The sequence below is a fragment of the Haliotis asinina genome, chromosome 5 (assembly GCF_037392515.1).
Source record: "Haliotis asinina isolate JCU_RB_2024 chromosome 5, JCU_Hal_asi_v2, whole genome shotgun sequence".
Lineage (NCBI taxonomy): Eukaryota > Metazoa > Mollusca > Gastropoda > Lepetellida > Haliotidae > Haliotis > Haliotis asinina.
This window is the reverse complement of record NC_090284.1, coordinates 51,660,059-51,683,375: the sequence shown is the minus strand read 5'-3', so window position 1 is coordinate 51,683,375 and position 23,317 is coordinate 51,660,059. Positions and strand designations below refer to the sequence as shown.

Sequence of the window (23,317 nt, the reverse complement as noted above, 5' to 3'; positions counted from 1 at the left end):
ACATTAACATTAACTTATGACTATCTCAGCGCAAAGAGAGCTTTGAAAATACAGGCCCTGGACTTGTAATGGAGACCATTCTCTTCCTCCACCTGACTGACTGGTGTCATGGCGTTAAGTGACCTGCTGTCCTTAGTATGCCGTTACACACTTCCCTGCCACTTACTGTAACTAAATCCTCCTGGAACACAAATCATCCCATCCCTCCTTATCTACAGGCAGGAGTCAGATTCTCTAAATGCTGTGTGGAAATGCCAGGAAGCACCTACACAGATGATAGTGGTCACCAGATATGCTAACAGCACTGAAAACAAAGCCAGCGTGATAACATTGAACAACATACTACATGTGATGAAGTGCTTCCTGCATGGTGAACTTCTTGGCCTAGTTAGACTGGTGCTAAATGCCTGCTATCTCCAGCACTCTATAAACACCAGGAGTTAAGTGGACTATTTCAGTTCCTATATCAGTCATGATGGGCAGGAGGTATCTAAGGGTGACAAGCAGCGGTAACTGGTTGGAGGAAGAAGGGGAAGGTGTAGACTAATGGCTAGTTTCTGAATATATATAATTTTGTTTAGAAACAAACAGTTCCCTTTAAATTGAAAAGGAGCCCCTGGGAGATGAGAGATTCCTGACCTAGAGGAAATTCTTTATTTAGGTCTTTAGCAAGGGCAAGACAGAAGGGAAAATAATGTGGTTCATGGACTGTGAGACAGACTACAGGGAAGGTTTGATGAGAGGATCTGGGCTGAGTGGAGAGAGTACATTTATACCAGAGTCTTTGAGAGTGAACATGAATGGGCAATACAGTCATTGATTAGTGGATGAGGCACAGGGTGGGGAATATGTCACAGGCAAGTTCCCAAAGAGAGAAATAACATGAGTATTCTTGCAGGCAATGGAAGGATATGAATATTAATATGTATTTGTGGGTGAGGAAGGTGGGTAGAGGTGTGAATCTGCACAAGGTAAGAAATATGAATAGGGAGAGAAGGATAAGAATACATGAGGTGAGAAATAGGAAATGGAGTGTGATATAAATATGGCAGGTGTGGGAGTGGGACCTTATCAACACAAAAGAAAGGGAAGACCTAAGAAGTATAAGTACCAGTATGTGGGGAATCCTACCCAGAGGGTTGAGAATGTTGGAGGTACCAGAATGTGGGGAATCATACCCAGAGGGTTGAGAATGTTGGAGGTACCAGAATGTGGGGAATCATACCCAGAGGGTTGAGAATGTTGGAGGTACCAGAATGTGGGGAATCATACCCAGAGGGTTGAGAATGTTGGAGGTACCAGTATGTGGGGAATCCTACCCAGAGGGTTGAGAATGTTGGAGGTACCAGAATGTGGGGAATCATACCCAGAGGGTTGAGAATGTTGGAGGTACCAGAATGTGGGGAATCATACCCAGAGGGTTGAGAATGTTGGGGGTACCAGAATGTGGGGAATCATACCCAGAGGGTTGAGAATGTTGGGGGTACCAGAATGTTACAGTGGTGTGAGAATACTGGAACTGACAATGTATAAATCTATGTGCATTGAGGTAAGATACTGTGGGGATACAGTACAAGGTGTAGGGATATTGTTCATGGAGGTAACAATAACAGTAAATGATCTACAGGCGAGGATGTGAGTGGGAGGGAAAGTGACTACCAAACTGTTTACAAACTGTCAATTTAAATTATGTTTGGAGGGTGTCACAAGTCTTGGTTTGTTCAATGCAAAATGAGTAAATTCCATTCATTCCCATTCCAAAATCCATTCCATACTTCACACTATGCCACAGAAAATGGGGGCAAAGATTGAAAAGAAAAGGAGTGGTCCATGGTGTTGTGTCTTGGCAGCAACTCAAGAAGGCTTTCACTTGTCTGATTAGAGTTAAATTATTGACAAGATTGGGGCAGCTGAAGAGTATTGGTAAGTTTCTATTCTGTGAAGAGGAATTTGACCGTATTTCCTGACCCATATGGCAATTAGGTTGTACTAATGTGAGACACAAGTATGGATGGAAGCATCACAAGGAATGGTGTTTGCATGGGCTCTGGTATTCCTGAGAGCTGGAGCTCTGTTGTATTGGTCCTATTAGAAAACATCAAGTTGGCTTTTATAAAGAACTACAACTCCCACATTCGTCATCAATGCACAGGATCAGGTTAACAGCACTCATACCTGAGGTGCACAAACCTGAGGCACACAAACCTAGGGAACACAGACCTGAGGCACACAAACCTGAAGAACAAAAACCTGAGGTACACAAACCTGGGCTCACAAACCTAAGGCACACAAACCTGGAGCACTCGGACCTGGGGCACACAAACTTGGGGCACACAACCCAGGGACTCACAGACCTGAGGCACACAAACTTGGAGCACACAGACTTGAGGCACACACACCTGGGGCACATAAACCTAGAGCTGTGAATAACTGCATCTGTGAATTGTGTTGATCGGTCATGTCTAGTCTTAATTTTCATAAAGGAATGGATTTATTTTGTAATGCATCACATGTTTCAAAACAAGACACTTATTGAAAGTGCTTTTGCTTGTCCACAAATATGCATTTTCATCTTACAGCATGTGCTTGTTCCCTCGCTCTCACTGTCCATTGACAATACTGTATTCAATGTGCAATCTTCTTGCATACAGGCATACTCTATTTCAATCCACATGTGAGCTTAGGAGTGAAGCTGTGTACACTGTAGGTGCCACATGGGACAAAGTGAGGGTAGGACAAAATGCCAACCTGACGTAATCCCATAGGACAAAATGTCTGCACACTGGGGATAAAATTCCAACAGTATGAAAAATGACTACTCTAAATAGATATTTCTGTTTTTCCTCATAAATAAGCATTATTGGCTTTATTACATAAGCAGTAATACCATGATTAAACTCATTCAATTCTCATAACATAAATCAACAATCTGATTTTTCCTCTAATAACACTATCAACATCATTAAACCCATAATAACTATCATTTGACTCAATTCATGAAAACATGATAACATGCTACTAAACTTAGCTCACTGGTCTCTGTCATGTAAACATGATTAAATTAAAAATGGGACTTTGTCCCATCTTGGTTATTTTGGAGTGGGATTTTGTCCAAAGAAATTGTCCTATGGGATTTTGTTCTGGTTGTGATTTTATCCGTCCCTTTACAAGGTATCCTTGATTCTCCCAGCTTGTCCTTGAGAATGTGTGTGTATACTTCAGTAGCTTGTCACGAATGTAGTAAAAACTGACACAAGATCTCTTGCTATACAGGTACATTTATTTCTCCCAATATTGATCTTACTCTCACATCACAATCAACAAACAAACAGTGTATTTGTCATATACCTAATATGTACATAAAGATACTTTCCAAACAACTAGTATCATCTAACATATCCTCAGGTCACCTCTACCTAATGGATCTGTGTTGTGTGTCATATTCTATGATTTATTTATCTGGTATTTCTATATGAATGTTTATATTTATTTTATAATTACTTATGGAGTAAATTGGGAGTACACAGCAGTTTGACAAATGAAAATTAATGGTGGGTGGCTTGAAATAGTCTGGAAACTTATTTAATGGCTTCAGAATTGAATCCTTGCTACAATGGTTCATGTCATGTGTAACTTCATCTGAAATGAAAATGATATGTCCAAGTTGAAGCTTTGAAAACATTAAACTTCCCAATAAACAAATGAAATCTACTATTTCTTTGATAACTTGAATGACAACATCAGTGATAACAGTTCAATTCAATACCTGAACACACTGTATCTTGTCCTGATATAGTGATGAATTCCTGCTGATGTAATTTGTGTCATCTTGCACGTACTTGTAAATTTGTGTTTTTGTTGAACAGACTGGTTCAATAGACTTGCATTATTACTGAATGCTCTTTTATTATGCAATGGTTGTATTATGTTAGATTGATTTGTCATGTCTGGAAGCTATTCAGTAGTGCTTGATGACTACCTCTAGGCAACAGCACACCTACCTATGATGTAGCATAGCCTGGTAGAGGTAGCTGCAGTCCCTCTTTGGCCTCGAAGAAGGTGTAGGACAGTGTGATGGTGTCTACTGTCTGCAGTTTGGCATCCTCAGCATACTCAGGGTCAATGTAGAAAAACACTGGCATATCCACCTGCAATAGAAGAATTGAACTAAATGTGTTATCTTGCACTCCTGTTACTGGTCTGGATCTGGATATTAAAGACATCAATCACACCATCTCCTGAGATTAGTTTTGGTTAATATCTGTAAATCAATAAATGTTTAAAGAGAAAATACATTTTGACTGAATTTGGCATGGATGTAGAAAAACAGGCATATCCGCCTGGAATAAAAGAATAAACCAAAATGTGCTGATCCATCACTCTTCTTATTGGTCTGGACACTGAAGACATCAGTCACTCCATCTTCTGGGAGGGGCCTTCACTTCATAAACAATTAGGAAAGGGGTGAAAAGAAAATTCATTTTGACTGACTTTTGCATTGAAAATAAAGACATGTAGTATGATGTCCACAAAATTGTTGTGTTGCTGACCAGGAACATGTCAGTGGTAGATATGGTCCATGTATATGTTCTTACATAGCTGCTTGATATAAGCACTAATTATACCTTACCACAACATATCCCTGGTTCAAAGAAATAGTGCAAATATAGCAGCCTGCTCAAGTGCAAAAACTTAAAATAAAAAAAATTCTGACATTTGGCATACCACCACTTACTACATGTATTTTTAAATTTAATTTAAAAAGTTGAGTAATGGGCATGAATTTATCATAGCTGCTATGGTGGTCATATTGGAAACAACATTTGAACTTGGTGATGAAAATGGGATGTCATCATTGGTAGGAACAAACACCATTTTGTGAAGTTTCTGAAGAAAAGATATTTGCAAAATGCAACTGATGATAGATGCCAGACAAACAGGCCATGGCCAGGCAAACATGATTTTGTGTGATTTCAGCTGTCCGAACAAGTATTTTCTCATAGTCTGATATATGGTGCTGGTAACATTAATGGGTGTGAAACCATTATTTCAGACACATGTATGCTTCATAAATGTGGTGTGAAATATACATTACATATACATGTATGCTTCATAAGTATCAAATTATCTTACGTTATAGGTAGGTGTGAAATCATTATTATCATTATTACTATAGGATATTTATGTGGCACACATATCCATGCAACTAGTACATGCTCGAGATGCTGGTTTTCCCTGTATATCATTATTACAGACATATATTCTTTATATGTGTCTAAATGTTCATCATTTCAACACCATAAAGACATATACAACACTCCTGTTGCTTCCGCACATAGCCAAGCACAAAAATTCAGACAGATTAGCAGTGAATGAAATAAGCCAAAAAGCCAGCCTGACATCAGCCCCAAAAGGATTGAATCAGACCAGACACCAACATATGGTGAAACTACTCATATGTATCGAAATATTTTTACCAGACGATCAAGCTGGGCTAGCTGTAGATTTAGACCATCTCTCAGAAGTCTAGCCTGTCTCTGAAGGGCCTTATTTCATAAACTGAGATTAGGAATATACTGAGCCTTCAATGTGGACACCATTATGGCAGCCATCGTAATGTGATGCAGCCTTTAAATGTCAAGGGCATACAGATTAATTAGAATCCATCAACAACAAATCACACACGACAATTATGATATGATTTGTACAGGATTAAGACTCAGCATACTGTGCATGAAACCCTTGTAAATGTCAGAACAGCATGAACTGGGGGAAAGAGTGAATAAGAACATTGTTAAATGATTTCGAAATTATACGGTAAACAGTAGTGGGCTATATCGTTCCAAAGTAGATAATTACACCACTGTTTGGTGGCATTGTTCAGCTAGTATCAGTGATTAATCTTGATCTCTACAGATTCCATAGAAACATGTCAAATACACTTATTAAATCACAATTATCCACTTATTTAGAGTTTATTGTGTAGTAATACCCACTATAAATATAACACATAAAAGCGCCAGTGTTCCTTTATCCTTTTCCAGGTTTCTTCACAACATATGTATTGCACTGTGGGTGAAATTCTGGAAACAGATAAAAGGTCACTTTACTTTCAAGTGTTCCCTTATTTGTTTCAATGAGTATATAAATAATCAAGCAGCATTATGAGACTGAGTTAAATCTCATGGATCAATTACAGCTAATGTTACTACACTACGTCTTTAGAGATCTTATATATTGATCAAGAATCAGGAATCATATATACATAACTCTTTTGCAGTGTATAATGTGGAAGAGCTGTTGTGAGCTTCTGTGACATAACACACTCAAGGCAGCAAATGAACAAATCCAAATTAGAAGGCACCTGAATAGCATAGTAGCAGAACTGTTTTACGTAGCTCTGCTCGTTAATGTACAGGACCTAACAGACTGGACCCAGGATGGAAAAAGTTTAGTGAGTATCCAAAGAAATTGAATGGCTTGAAACATCACCTGGGTTCTGATTTGTTATCTGCAAATGCAAGGGTTTAATTTCCTGTAAACATAAATCGGCGATGCTAGAAGAAAATCTGTCTAAATAGTCTGACAAAACAGGGCATTTGGAAAAAGTAGTGAAATTGTTATATGTACTGCTAAAAATAAGTAGTAGAAGACCTTCTGGTTCTTCATCTCAGTTATCCATGAAGATCTGGGTTAGAATTGTCTTCAGTAACCCATAATTGTCGTAAGAGGGTGGTCAAGCTCGCTGACTTGGCTGACACATGTCATAGCATCGACATTGCTCATGCTGTTGATCACTGGACTGTCTGGTCCAGACTCGATTATTTACAGACTGCCATATAGCTGGAATATTGCTAAGTGCAGTGTTGAACTAAACTCACTCACACTTCACCTCTGTAGTACCATATTAAGCTAGCCTCAAGACCCATGTGTTCACAATACACCCTTTGAATTTTAACACTGTTCAACCCACTTAACAATCATTTTCTTCAATTCCCATCATTATATATGAATATGCCATTCTTCACACTCAGTTTGCTGCAACAACTTTATCCATTGAGACATTTCCACCTCTCAAGACAAAAGGTCATTTAACAGTTCTGCAAACATGACATTTTAAATCATAAATGTTTAAGCCTTTAATGATAAGCCTTTATGTTGAGCATTAAGATAATATGGAAGAAATTGACATAAAAGTCTAAATGTTGCCCACTACGTGATAAGATGACTAGAAAATGATAATGTTGGATCTTTATTTCTGTGAATTTGGTATAGATCCTGAATTCTCTGAAGCACATTGCAGTTTTCACAAGAAAATAGTCTGTCACTTCATTGGTAGCTGTTTCGATATCACCTTCTAAATTTTAAAAAACAAATTGCTTTGGCCCAACTGATAGGGATGTGACTATCCTTTTCGTAAGTGGCAACTAACGGGATCAGGTCGCTGACTTGGTTGACACTTGCCATCAGTTCCCAATTGTGCAGAGTTATGTTCATGTTGTTGATCACTGGATTGTCTGGTCCAGACTCATTTATTTACAGACCACTGCCATATAGCTGGAATATTGCTGAGTATGGCGTAAAATTAACTCACTCACTCTAATATTTCCAGGTCGATGGCTATATGGTAGTCTATTCAAAACATTACCCCATCAGCTCTTACATCACACAAGCAGGATCTGACACAAAGCCTCTTAATAATCACCTGCTCATACACTTGTTGATACTTGACTTAGACATACATTATATAATCCATGTTTATCCTGGATTAACACCTGAGATTATTAACCTATCACCTAACAAGAGTCGAGAAGCTCCTGCTAAGTAGCAAATACACAAAGAAAGGTAATCTTGATTAATATTGTGTAAGTATGAAAATGTGTGGGAGATTAATTACATACCAGGAGAAACAGGGCTTTGTGTTCCAGCTTCCATTACCTAAGTAAATAGTTGATTTACATCCCATGTGTCAATCATTAGGGTAATGTTACATCACCTCATGCAATCAGCAGGTGCTTGTTTATGTTTCTGTCGACCATGACAAGTGTATGAGGCATGCAGGTATGTGTAAATCTACCTACATCAAGAAGTGTAGATGACAAGCTGACAGCTAGGTACAACTGTACATAGTGGCCATGTGAAAATGATGCGGGTGTTTTCTCATCAATTGTCAATAACAATGAATGATTCATCTGGGTCTGCTGATAAAAATCTGTATGCACAAGTATATCCACTCTCCTAAACTGTACATTGTAGCCATGTGAAAATGATGGGGGTGTTTTCTCATTGATTGTCAGTAACAATGAATGATTCATCTGGCTTTGTTGACATCAAAATCATTATATACAAATACATGCACTCTCTTGAACTGTACGTACCAGTGTATACAATTGCATACCAGAGTAAACAAACTGTACATATAAGTAATTGGTACGACAAATATGAACATGCAAGTATTGCTATAACTGTGAAAACATGTATACACATGTATATTCAATGATATATTGATGTATACTCACATATATCTATCATTAAAATGTTGATACAAATGTACACATACATACATGCAAAGTTACAATTGTACAGAAAAGGATATGTGATGTTAAAAAAATGTATACCCAAGTATATGTAATGTTATAGAATATGCAAAAGTATATGCAATGTTATAGTGTATACAAAAGCATATGTGATTATACAGTGAACCCAAGTATAGGTAATGTCATAAAGTGCATACACCTACATACAATGTTAAAAAGTGTGTACACAGGCATATGTAATGTTATAAAGTGTATCCACAATTATATGTAATGTCATAAGAGTATACACACATATATGCATTGTTATCAGCTGTTCATACATGCATGTGTATATACATTTTCTATCTGAAAGCTGTGCTGACTCGTCAGTACCGGTATATATTTTGACAGCTTAAGATGAAGTGCCCTCTAACGTAAATATAGCAATGGGTTGTGATACTTAGGGTAGATGGATATATCTTGACTGCCCATTACTTTGATCATATATCTGCCAATGACAAAAAAAAAAAAGAAATAAAAACATAAAAACATGACATATTTTTCCCCAGTGACAATATAAACCTGTCCTATAAGATTGTGGGTGATGAATATGAATATTTATGCCACAGTCAGCAGTATGGAAGCACTATCACACAATGAAAGAATACAGAGTCTGGATAAGACAAACAAATGGTTGATAGCATGAGAAACAAGTTATCATAAAATAATGACAAGCAATGAATCAGGTCACACTGACTAACTGTCAGATAAACCATACAAAATGGTTACTGTAGAGTCCTAGGTTAGGCTATACCTACTGGCTATCAAATCTGGTCAGATAAATTAGTGGTCAACAGCATCAGCAGCAATCCACCATGATGTCAAGCAGACAACCAGGTCACACATAGTCAGATACACTTACACCACATACACAATGGTTACTGTAGGTCTCTAGGTTAGTCTATAAATACTGCTATCAATATCTGGCTAGACTAACAATGGCTGATAGCCTGAGCAATGACATGCAATCATTAACAGAGACTGACTACTCAGTTTTCTTTTTAGTCGGCTCTTATGACAAGAATAACTTACACTGAATATATTTCGCTTTTAAATTTCCAAAGAAATTATGATCCAAGTATTGAATAATATACTGAACAGCACAAGAAACACGACTCTGTTTTTTCAGTTAAGTTTTTTAATATAAGACATAAACATGAACGTTTACACTTACGAGGTTTCATTTTTTCGAACCTTGCATTTCTTTTGCTGTTCAGTATATATTGTCTTTATTCTCATAACAGCAAATGCTATTTCCACAAGTGCCACATACATCAGCAGGTATACGAAGTGGGATGTGTTTTTTCAGTGTTTTCACTAAGGGATCGTGTCAAAGAATGTATGTGCAGAAAACACTACCACCTACGTATCAATACCATTTCCAGATATGGTGTTTTGGATTTACACATACATATCATTTGACACCTCTCGGATCAGTGTTTCAAAATGTGGACAGTCAGATCACAATGATGACCTCTGTCATTTGATGAAATCTGGTATTATGACAAATGCCATAGATTGTAAATCAAGGTTCCAATGTCACATGTATGCTCTGTCAATTAATCATTTGTGCTGTAACAACTAGGGTTGTTATGAAGGTATGAGGTGTTTATTTGACATACTCAAATACTCTTTGGGACAAACCAGCGTATATTTCAAATTATCACATATTTCATAAGACATATCAATCAAGTTAATGTCCACTGTTTGATGGTGATATACCTGATAATGATGCATGAGGATTATGTACCTTGGCAATTCATTACCAAATATCACTCATGACTTGAAGGACATTGGTGTCACATTGGCATGTTGCCTCAGTAATGTATTATTACATACCACTCATGATCAGAATAACACCAGTGGTATGCTATAATAGTAGCAACTCTTCGCAAACTTAGTGACTGTCAAAGGAAAAATGACCTTAAGGCCAGACTAATTTTATTTCTTGTTTTATGGATCTGCTGGTCGTATTTTTTAAAGAATAAGATAAATATAAAATTTGATTTTTCTCACTAGAAAATAAACATTTCAATATTTTGTTATTGGCCAAATATGTAAACATGCATGAAAATTTGTAACACATATACACTTAATAAATTGCCAAAAAGTAAAATACTTTTAGAATTTAAAAGGAATGTTACTTTGGTGATTTGTTTTAGTTGTTTTCCCTCCTGCCTTTCGGTTTTCTGAGGACAAAAATCTGTAAACCAAGAAACAATATTTGTCTGGCCTAAGTTCAATAAAACTTCACTGTTCGCACAGTATTTAAGTGAGGAAGTATTTTTTAATAATATTCCATTAAGGACTGGGTTTCACAAAATATAACCATTTTGAGACACAAACCAGGGGCTCCTTTCAAGAAGCAACCTTTACTGAGGTTAACCTTAACTCCCATTCTCTAACACTGCACTAAGGTTAACCTTAACTCCCATTCTCTAACACTGCACTAACGTTACCTTAGTGACTTACGATCGATCGCCTTAGTGTTTTGTGAAAGGAGGCCCTGTGACATTTGCAAGGAATTTGCCATTAAGACCATCCCCCAGATTCATGATAGGCGTAACAGATTTAGAACTTTACTTGTTGGACCTCCAGCTGTTCTATATTATAAACTTCTGATCTTATATTTCAACTTACACTATCAAAATTTGAAAAATCTGGCAAACACAGAACAATTCTAAATTATAACAAAAGATACAGGTTTTACTGAGCAAATCATTGTCAAAGTGGCAGCACTGTACAAGACAGTTTTAGTTATGTTTGGTATTAAGTGAAGCCATCACTGAAGGAAACTCTTCTGACATTCATTAAAAGATGGCACTGACTGGTGGATACAGCTTTTTGAGAAAGGTACACATTATAGAGAAAGTGCGTGCGTGCATGTGTGCATGCGTGCGTGCGTGAGTTGTGTTGCACTCTTCAGTTAACGAAATTTCAAGACAAAAGGGGTGCACACCCCTGATCCCCTATCTGGATCCATCTATGCTCTGAGGAAAGACAATATCCATGAGACAGTGCAGCCATTTTTCTCCACCCACAACTGACCTTTCATATCCCGGTACAAGATCTTCTGTAGACGGAATGCGATACCTGTTTAGTTATTGCACTGACAAATTACAGCATGTGAAATTATATGAAATTTTGGATCTGTGATTCTATTTCCCACTACACATACTGAATAGCATGTTGCAATGATATTCAGCTGTCATACAAATAGAATACTGAAGAACATGTCATAACTACATAATATGGCTGCAGAATTGTCAACATAACATTTCCTTATACGACTAATTCGTGTCTGAAAAAAGACCAAATTACCAGTAATTTACTACAACAGGAAATCATTGCTAAAATGACTTTCTACACACACATACAACGCACTATTACCAACATAACCCTGCAAATTACCTCTCCTTAATGCAATCAATATGTTTGATAATGGAATGTTTTACCTCTAAGAATGGTATTGATTACAATGTTGTCTGTAAATAACACCAGTCCTGCAATACATGATGAAAGCTGTTTACATTGCCAGCTAATGCCAATTACTTAAGTGCTGTAATGTTAATACCTTGACAGTGTCATACAGTGTGGAAGGGTCCTACACGCAGGTTAATGGTTTCTAACCTCTGGTCATACGACACATTCAATCACTGACATGCAATGTCGCATGATCACTAAACTGAAAGGTGAATGGGCAAAAGCATTTTCAACAAGTAGCAGATATGCACTGCTATGAGTGAAAATAGACTACAAAGCAAAACTGTTGCAATACGCCGCCTGGATACAAGAAGCTAAAAATCACGGTTTTAACTACCAGGTGGCACTGGGTGTTTCTAACAGGGCTATGATGAGTGAAACCTACATCTTAAGTACCTGGAGCTAATTGTACAAAGCAATGTTGGCACTATGATGATCATAAGCCAAAGTTTAAGCATGAGTTAACCTCAGCGCCAAGATAGCTTTGTGCAAGTGGAACGTCATTCCCTCTTACCAACACTATCTATTTACTTGCTGTAGGTCAAGTTTGGTACTAGATTATTTACCAGTGCCCTTTATGCAACAAATAATTCATCCATACACAGAAGACAACCAAACCTTTATCTTAACTGAAACATAAAAGTCAATATTATGTCTGCAAGTGAAAAGGCAACGCAAACTTTAGTGACTCTGTGTAACCATGCAGTTTTTTGCTACCATCATTAAGCAATGTATCATGTCTGAGCAGCTCTGGTAGTCCCAGGGATACTGAAGCCTCCTCACTGGTTCCAACCGATCCAAGTAGCTGACTAGCCAACCCTGACTCAGCAGCATGGCTCTCTTCAGAACTTCCAACAAAGTGATGATCATATGAGACCTCACTCACTCACTAAATTCATTACATTAGTGGTAAGATATATTCATATAGTAGGGAAGACTAAAGTCTACAACTTTTTTTAAATCTTTGAGTGCCTATATGGAGGTGGTAAATGATCAGAGCACCAATGTGAAAACATCTCGTCACAAAACAAAGTGAGTCTTTCACCACTTGTCTAAACCTACATCCCCCACCTCATCCCCCGAACAATAATTACACAGCTATTTCACGTTTTATACATTTTTTGGCTAGTCGTTTTCTGAATTTAAACATTTTACAATGTTTTGCAATATCAATATAATAGAAAGGAGCTAAGAGAATGAAAGATTATCAGATACTGAAGAAATTTGTATATTTTATGAGTGAGTGAGTTTAGTTTCACACAGCACTCAGCAATATTCCAACTATATGACACTGGTCTGTAAATAATTGAGTTGGGACCAGAGAATCCAGTGATCAACAACATGGCCAATGATCTGCACAATTGGGAACCGATGGCGTGTAGAGTGTGTAAGTCCCATGGCAAGCATGGGTTGTTGAAGAGCTATTCAACCCCGGACCTTCACGCGTTGTATTTTTTGTGAATTTGGATTCAATGTCTATAACAGAAACTAACCTTTTATTTCAAAAGGTTACCGGTAACCCATTTAAAGGACTGAAACTATGAAAACTCCCTGGTGACAAGCTAGTACATTACACAGTGAGCTCACCCAGTATCCATATATATAGGTGGTTATTTTGCTTTCTGTTGTCTACAATTTTTACAAGATTTACAACATTTCCATGTATGAATAAACTGCTCTATCATGTGAATATCCAACACATGATGCAAGGTTTTCCTGTTCTGTCTCGTATCGTGTCCCTTCAAGGTTCATGAGAACAATTAGCAGATCAATCACAACGACAATATCTTTGTCCAATATGATGTGTAGTGACATGTGAGGTAATTTATGAACATGGGACCTCTTCACACACTTAGAAACATCCTGCCCTAGCTGTGACCAGTAATAACCTTGACCCTTGATTCTCAATACTAAAGATGATATGTCAGAATGTGGAAGGACATGCTATATAATCATATTACTTTACTTTAATGTCTCATGCCACGAGAGTAACTTCTTTTGAGTAGTACAAATTTCTTTGAAATTCATTTGTGCAAACAATAAAAGAGTGAATTTAGTTTCATGCTGCTTTTTGCAATATTCCTGCAATATCATGGCTGGGGGACACCAGAAATGGGCCCCACACATAACACCCATGTAGGGAATCGAACACAGATTCTTGGGCATGATGAGTGAATGCTTTAACCACTTGGCTACCCCACCATCCCATTTTTCAAGAGTATTTGAAAGGACATAAACTTAAAACTGAATAGGACAATTTATTTTACATGGAGATGTTTCCCTTTCAGTGGTAGGAGTTGAGGACTGTTTGGTTTCGGAATGTCCACATACCAACATGATGTAGATTGGCAATATGATAAGTTAATGATACAGATGACCACATTCATCAAATGCTACTGATCTACATTGAAAGGAGGCACTAAAACTGGCATGAAGCAATTCCTACATTATCAATCAACATACCGGTAAGTCAAACTGTCAGCGCTCTCTCCCTTGTGCCCAGTCAGCAAAATGGCTATTTCCTTAACAAGAACAATACTTGGTTGTGTGCAAATTGGAAATTCTTGGGGGAATTAATTCTGGAAGATAAATAATATTTAACCATGCGATAGTTGTAAAAAGAATTGAATACTTAATTTATTTTATATGCCATTTGCCATTTCATCCTACACTATGCTGGAAAGACATCCCAACCTATCCAATAAAACAAAATGTCAATTTGCACTGTGCCTAATGTCAACTGACTCGAATCATGATATTGTCATCCGTTTGTTATCTTTTCCACTGCACTGAAACCCGATTAAATCGTGAATTTGTCCCACGTATTTCTTGCTGTTATACCAGGAGCTGAAATTAGTTAAAACAAGTTTTTTAACCTTTTGGTGCCAGGGTCATTTCATACTGTCGTGTATTGTTATGGTGGTTGACATGATTATCTTTATCAAACTAGAGTCATACTCTATCAGTGAGTGAGTTAAGTTTTACGCCACCACCGTCAGCAGTATTCCAACAATATCACAGTGAAGGACAGCAGAAATGGGCTTCACACATTGTACCCATGTGGGCAACTGACCCCAGGTCTTCAGCACGATGAGCGAACACGTTAACAGCATGGCTACCCCACTACCCGCATACTGCATCAGAGTCACCAAGGTACTATGGGATGAGTGAATCTTCATGAACTAGCACCTGATTACTAATTTAACTGACCTGTGAAGGTCCGTGAATAGGCCTTCAGCAACCCATGCTTGCCATAAAAGGCAACCATGCATGTCGTAAGAGGCGACTAACATGATCGGGTGGTCAGGCTTGCTGACTTGGTTATCATGTGTCATCGGTTCCCAATAGCGCAAATTGATGCTCATGCTGTTGGTCACTGGATCGTCTGGTCCAGACTCAATTATTTACAGACCGCCACCATATATAGCTTGTATATTGCTGTGGTGTAAAACTAAACTCACTCACTCACTAATTAAACTTGTGTAATAATGTCCTTTTCTCAATAGTCTGTGTACTGAAATAAGGAAGAAAAAGAAACACAAAAAGGATGTTTGTGTGTTCTGTCGCTTTTTCAATTACAGCATCAAATTCATACTCCACTGTGTCAGCCTGATTTGGGAAGATAGCCCAAAATGATACAGGTATAAGACACACACTGAGAAACCTACAAACATCATGCAAGATGCATCTCTGCAGAGCAAATTGCGCCCCTTGAAACAATGAAAGCTATGATATTTCAAAAGAAACCTAAATTTAGCATTTAAAACATGTTAGTGTCAATTTTAATATCCATTGATAACACATTTGCCCCTTGCAGAGTCATAGTGTCTACAATATTCTCATTTGTCCGCATAACACTCCTAATGATGCTATTTAGAATAAAGATATGGCTATATTTCCTAAAATGATGTAATTTAGATTTAATCCCTCGTAATTATGCCCTGTCCTTTTCATGAAGATAGTCCTTACCAGTCAGAGCTGACATGAGCTGAATTCTTGTAATGATATGACACTTAAAACATGTAATCACATGATAATTACAACCAAGTTAAATGATGTAATCAAACGACAATCACAACCCAGTGAAGATGTGACAATAATCTATGTCTTTCCCCAAGATATCAGATGAGAGCAGTTCCTTTTTAGCAGCAAATTAATGATGTCATTTGAGGTTGAGGTCAAGGTCACATAGAGCCTCTGAAATTGGAATGTCTTTCCACATATGTTCCTGTTTCCATACAGCTTCTTCTGGGGTTGAGTATGTAATGTGAGACGAAGTGACATTACATGGTTTTCACATCTGGGAAAACAGTTTAAAAAATATGGAAAGCAGGAGGAAGTCTATTTACCAAGATTCTTATCATTCCTTAAATTAAAAAAGCCCCAAAGAGTTTTTAAAAAAAACATTAGTTCATCTCAGACATCACAGGGATTAAACACCAACCATTTTTCAAGTGAATTTGCCTGTTAATTCTTTGTTAATTTGATTCAGTCACGTTACAAAGATGTTGGCAATCACTGGATCAACAACAAAACATCTCCAAGACACATGTACACCCTCTAAAACTACTGATTACATTGTTACAATATATCAACGAATAATCATTGTCATGTTTCAGAGTGATTAAGAATCTATTATGCATCTCCAAGACTGTGCTTTGAAAAAACATCAATGTTGGAAAAGAAACAAAAATTTGCTTGAGCTTCACTGACATCACAGTGATAATGAAGCAGTAACTACAATCTGAACCCTTCACAGTGATAACAATGACACTAAGGGAATATAAAAGTCGAAGATCGATTCTGGCTGGAAGGTCAAATTGCTACTGGCTGTTGATTAAGTCTACTTCTCTGCCCAGTGTATGCTCGGATGGGTGAGACTCAGTTCCATTCACATCTGAATTAGTTGTCAGGACGATCTGACTATGCTACACTATTAGCTGTCAGGTGAGCATCATGTAATTGATAACCTCCCTCTGCTGATTACTGTGCTACCATGAAATACGTCAACAAAGGCTGTGATATTAGAATAATTATCACATATCATTTGGTTCCAACATGGTACTTTGTCCCACTGGATATGGTAATATATAGCCTATGACAGATCATGATGCTTCCTGACTGCAAGCAGACAATTTGGACATTTTGGAGTGATTTCAACAGTTTGTTTGATTCATTAGACATCTGAAAGAGTTGTCATCCCTCACATGGCCACTACAAGGTACCATTGTCACACTCATGGCAGTCATGGCCCAGCTTAAGTTGTGGCACTACAAGGTACCATAGTCACACTCATGGCAGTCATGGCCCAGTTTAAATTGTGGCACTACAAGGTACCATAGTCACACTCATGGCAGTCATGGCCCAGCTTAAGTTGTGGCACAACAAGGTACCATAGTCACACTCATGGCAGTCATGGCCCAGCTTAAGTTGTGGCACTACAAGGTACCATAGTCACACTCATGGCAGTCATGGCCCAGCTTAAGTTGTGGCACTACAAGGTACCTTAGTCACACTCATGGCAGTCATGGCCCAGCTTAAGTTGTGGCACAACAAGGTACCATAGTCACACTCATGGCAGTCATGGCCCAGCTTAAGTTGTGGCACTACAAGGTACCATAGTCACACTCATGGCAGTCATGGCCCAGTTTAAATTGTGGCACTACAAGGTACCATAGTCACACTCATGGCAGTCATGGTCCAGCTTAAGTTGTGGCACAACAAGGTACCATAGTCACACTCATGGCAGTCATGGCCCAGCTTAAGTTGTGGCACAACAAGGTACCATAGTCACACTCATGGCAGTCATGGCCCAGCTTAAGTTGTGGCACTACAAGGTACCATAGTCACACTCATGGCAGTCATGGCCCAGTTTAAATTGTGGCACTACAAGGTACCATAGTCACACTCATGGCAGTCATGGTCCAGCTTAAGTTGTGGCACAACAAGGTACCATAGTCACACTCATGGCAGTCATGGTCCAGCTTAAGTTGTGGCACAACAAGGTACCATAGTCACACTCATGGCAGTCATGGCCCACCTTAAGTTGTGGCACAACAAGGTACCATAGTCACACTCATGGCAGTCATGGCCCACCTTAAGTTGTGGCACTACAAGGTACCATAGTCACACTCATGGCAGACATAGCCCAGCTTTAGTTGTGGCACAAGACACTACAGTCAGACTCATGACAGACAGAGAAACCTTAGGTGTAGCACAAGAAGGTACAATAGTTAGACTCATGACAGACATAACCCAGCCTTAGCTCCAGCACTTTAAGGCACTATAATGATGATAGTCATGATCGCTGTAGGCAAGTTACAGTTGTAGTACAAGGCACAATAGTGATACTCATGGCAGTCATAGCACAGTTTTAGTTGTAGCACTACAAGACATGTACAATCTAAAACTTGTAACCTAATGTTAATCAAATTTATGTTAATCATGAAACGTCTTTCCTAAATAATTCAGTTACATTTACTGTGTTTCACAATGATCGTTTGAAACATATCACTGTCACATGTACATTATAAAATGGAAATAAACTGAAAATAATTGTAATAGTGCAGTGACATGTGGCCTTTCCTTGTTTTATTTGTGCCTTTCAATGTCACCCTGTCTCAATCCCCATACAACTGAGGACAACCAACTGCTCCTTCCATAGGAGGTCAGTCAGAGAGGAAACCAGGCATGTTTCATGTTGGGTTTGTTTCTTCCTGAAGAGGTCATCTCATCTATCATTTACATAATTAAGGAAAGATACCAGCAATCCATTGATAAATCAATGATTCAGAGTCATACTGAGGGCTGAGATCAAGTCAGGACAGCTAGAACATGCTGAACTGGGTAAATGCACCTCTGAAAAGTGAGTGAGTGAGTTTGGTTTTACGTCGCTTTTAGCAATGTTCCAGCGATATCACGGCAGGGGACACCAGAAAATGGACCTCACACATTGTACCCATGTGGGGAATCAAACCCGGGTCTTCCGCGTGACGAGCAGACACTTAAACCACTATGCTACCCCGGCCACCACCCCACCTCTGAAAAGAATCTCAGCATATCTCAGTGTTAGATTACCATGTCAGGAACTATTAATTGAAGCAATGCAGATCATAACACTTATATGTTGACAGACCCAGGATCTACCTGAATGACTTCCCTTTGAAGTCAGTGATCTGCTGTTCACTGGTTCCAGTACCAATTTGGATGTTTGACCTGTCAGAGAAGAAATCCTACAATATATGTACTTTAAGAGATTCTGTTCCATTTGACTGGATAATCAAACAAATATTTTTTCATTTGGGTCTTCATTAACCAAAAGAATTTCTATCTTAGCCTTGCCCACAAACAGACAACAGTTTTCTGACTGTGAACAGAAAAAGCAGGATTGTGTGATTTTGATGTACAATGTCACCGATTAAGGCTGTCTATAGTTTTGGTCCATCAATGTTTGAATGAGCAATCAGAGAGGTTTTATTGTTTACTCATATCTTTACAAGAACTGACCTTGATATGTTTTTAGCGAGTGGAGGTTTAAAAGCAAACACAGTATGCACACTTTGTGTAAGTATACTGGACAAAATAAGTTAGGGACATTGGTATTTTCATGATTGATATTTTATCAGTGTATCAATGAATAAATAGATCTTTATTCATAATTTTAAAAAAATTACATACATCCCTAACTATTTTATGCCTTGGATACACAGGGTTTGCACACTCCATATACAGAAATGAAAAAAAAAAATGTGTGTTCCTGATAATTAATCTGAATCCACACATGTAGTTAGTAGGCACAGATGTTGATCAAGCAGCTAGAGGTCAGTTCATCACTCTGTTGTTTTATAACACAACACAACATAGGGTAAACCTGTGGTTATGGTGTTCAGTTGTGACGGTGAAGACCCAGGTTCGAGTCCTGGGTATAATCTGTAAAGCCCATTTCTGGCGTCCATAGCTGTGATATTTAGGAGACAAGGATATAACAAGAAGCAGCTGATAAGGACAAAGATCCGGTCAATTTGTCCTTCATTTGTGACCACTCATAACTAGCAAAAGAGTGCAAGAGACCTATTGTAACACTTCTCTGCAAATGGCGATCTAGAAAATTCTATCTATATTGATACATAGACCAAGATGTGATGGGAGATGAAGAAAAAAAAAAGCATTAATAGTACACAGTACTAGTCTGTCTCACTGTCTTGTGAGACATTACTTTCCCTTCTGTCAAGTACCTCCCTGCAAAGATAAAGCCCTAAATGAAGCATGTTTACATTTCCCTCAGGATCAGGAATCTCCTGTCACTGGATCTCCTTTTCAATTCAAATGAGTTTATCTGTTAACATCAAAATTACACATATACAGAAACTAAGCAATATATGTGCAATTTTGATATGAACAGATAAAGTGTCCTCTGTACACTGCATCAGCTATTTCCCTTTGGGTATTTGAAACGATCCCATGGCAGTAGAGGGTCTCTGGAAGATACTTCAGTCAGACACTTCTAAGTGTTTAATAGTACTATCAAGTAACAGTGAAAACAAACCTGCCTGTGTACGATGTCATTGCAATACTGTAACTGATAACTTTCTGTATCGGATGTAATCCGTGACACAGAATAGCTGGTACCAGTCCCATTTTGCATACATATTTTATTCTATTCATCAACAGCCATTCCTAGTACAGAAATTGATTAGGTTATCTCAAATCTGCTATATTATTGATGGTACCTATACACATATAGGCATTGAGTTCAGCTGTGACTTCCTCTCTTCCATTGCAAGAATTTTGAAGAAGCCTAGGAACTCCTCAACTGTCACAAGTCTAGATTACATGTGTGCTAATAATCTGAAGAAATTTCAAACATATTTCCTCTTTTAGAAGCAGCATTAACATCTTGGATTTTCACAAAGCTGGATTACATAAGGGATTAAAGGATCTTTGAGTCTCCTCTGACTACACCAGGCCTTGTCCTCTAGCTAGTCTAGATTACAAGTCAGATAGAGACAAGGTGGAGTCTGAGGAAAGACAGACGTGTTTCACTGACAGAATTCAACTGCAGCAAATCTAGATTACAAGTGTGATAAAAGGATGTAAGCCCCAGGTCCATAGGCTGAGCAATGTCAATCATGTCTGTCAATGTCATCCTTAACTTTGTGTCTACAAGTGAGACTGGTTGAAGATCCATTTTGGTGTTCAAAAACAGAAAAATACATCAATGAACGTGACACTACCCACTTCCTTCAAACTTGGAATGAAAAGCATAAAATTCAAAGAAACCTTGACATAATAAACGTTTCATTTCTATGTATGATGACTAAATGTCATTGTGGAAGCAACGTTGGTGGTCTGTCACAATGGCTGACCAGAAACGTATGTTGTGTTGCAAACAGTTTCATCAGGTGATCAAATCACTGCAATTCGATTAGATCTATATCTAAATTAGTGAGTGAGTTTAGTTTTACGCTGCTCTCAGCAATATTCCAGCTATATGGCGGCAGTCTGTAAATAATCTGGACCTGTCTGGACCTTCACGGGTCTATATCTAAATGAAAGTATCAGTAATGCCAAAAATTTATAGTGCATAAAATTGTATAACATCTTGTCATGCCATATGATGTTATATTTTATATTCTAATCCATCCTATGTCACTTATTAGAGTTAGAAAATTATCATTATAGATTATTCTGATCCATAACAATTTAATAAGAGTCAGTATTTTCCTTCAGGCTGATCAAATGTTCTCAAATTAAATACATGTAATATGGAGACTAATATTTCATTTTCATCAGACATGTTTTTAAGACATATATTGACAATTTGTCACCGCACTCATACACAGATATCATGGAAAAGCTAAAAATATTATACATATTTCATCAACATATTCACTTGAGGTAATTTTCGAATACTTCATCCTGATGTACAATATCATATCATAACTTTGTTCAATTCAAAATATCGGAAAATATGGAAAACAGTTGGTGAAGAAGTATTCTAAAAGTACTTGGTAAATGTTAAGACATGGATCATAATCAACATAAGAGGACTAAATATTCCCCTGATTCTAGCACTTTTGCAGGTAAGTAGACATGCTTTGTTAGCCTCCTTCAAGTGTCCCTTGTCATGCTTTCAATAGGTATCTAAAATAGGTAAAAAGGTATCTAAAAATACCAGAATTCAACTTCTGTTTCTACAAAAGATAGTGGTCAACGTCAGCTGCTTGTCTGAACACAGGTCATACGTGGCTCTGACTTCAAACATGACAGAAATGCTTCACAAAAAAATTCCACTTCAGTTTCTCATTACACCAAACATACCACTCACGTTCAAATAACTTTACACACAAATGTCAAAATTCATCCTCGAGAGTTAATTCAAAATTAAACTTCTTGACAATAAACAAGCTATTTCCATCAGGTTGTGTACTTTATTGATTTCCAGAACTTCTCTGAGCATAAACCTGATATTTTTGCCAAATTTCTGTTTACAAATAGAGATCTGTCAACACAGAGAGTGACTTCAATAAGAACAATACAGCTCTGTGCAGCTAACACCGGAAACATATTGACAGAGGTAGGCATGGATTAGATTGTGGATATATCATGCTCTGAGGAACTCTGTCTTATGTAGGGAATGCATTGGTATGTGGTGTCCTGCCCAGCAAGGAGTGTTAGGACACCAGGTCATACTGAGTGAGTGAGTAAGTTGGGTTTTATGCAGCTTTTAGCAACACTCCAGCTATATCATGATGAGGGACACCAGACATTTACTTCACACATTGTATATATGTGGGGAATCAAACCTGTGTCTTTGGTGTGACAAGTAAATGTTTTAACCACTGGGCTACCCCACCATCACATGTCATAGTGAATTGTAGGAGAAGTTGTACAGGACCACTAATGACCAACCAAGGAATCAAGTTGTTCAGTGACACAAGGTGTATCATCCTCAATGTTAATGTCTGCTCTGATAATTTCATTAATTATCCGCAGTAATAATAATCAGGTTGTTTGGGAGCTTTGAGCATGCACTGTGCATGAAGACATGTGCATGATAAATGGACTATTACTATTACTTCATTCATGCATGCAACAACACAAACTTTCCATTCAGGAGAGATATTTGATTGGATAATTATTTACAACCATCCAAACAAGTAATCTTCCATCCATACAGCCATATATCAAAGTTAATCAAGCAAATTTCTTCAAATTTTACATACATAAATACACTGCCAATGTCAATATTTCATTAC

General features: G+C 37.9%; 1 protein-coding gene across 2 annotated transcripts in view; it reads right to left on the bottom strand.

Moving 5' to 3' along the window:
• Nucleotides 1-3,262: 3,262 nt before the first annotated feature.
• The window catches only part of LOC137283549 (cytochrome c oxidase assembly protein ctaG-like), a 135,323-nt gene continuing 115,268 nt past the window's right edge, over nucleotides 3,263-23,317 (bottom strand). The window contains exons 6-7 of one of the 2 annotated variants that reach the window (XM_067815111.1): nucleotides 4,002-4,148; nucleotides 3,263-3,639 (exon numbers count right to left, since the gene is read on the bottom strand). In XM_067815111.1, the coding sequence (XP_067671212.1) occupies nucleotides 4,002-4,148 (147 nt within the window). In that variant the 3' untranslated portion in view covers nucleotides 3,263-3,639. Of the gene's footprint in view, nucleotides 3,640-3,997; nucleotides 4,149-23,317 lie in introns of both variants that reach the window. The other variant, XM_067815110.1, reaches the window with a different exon arrangement.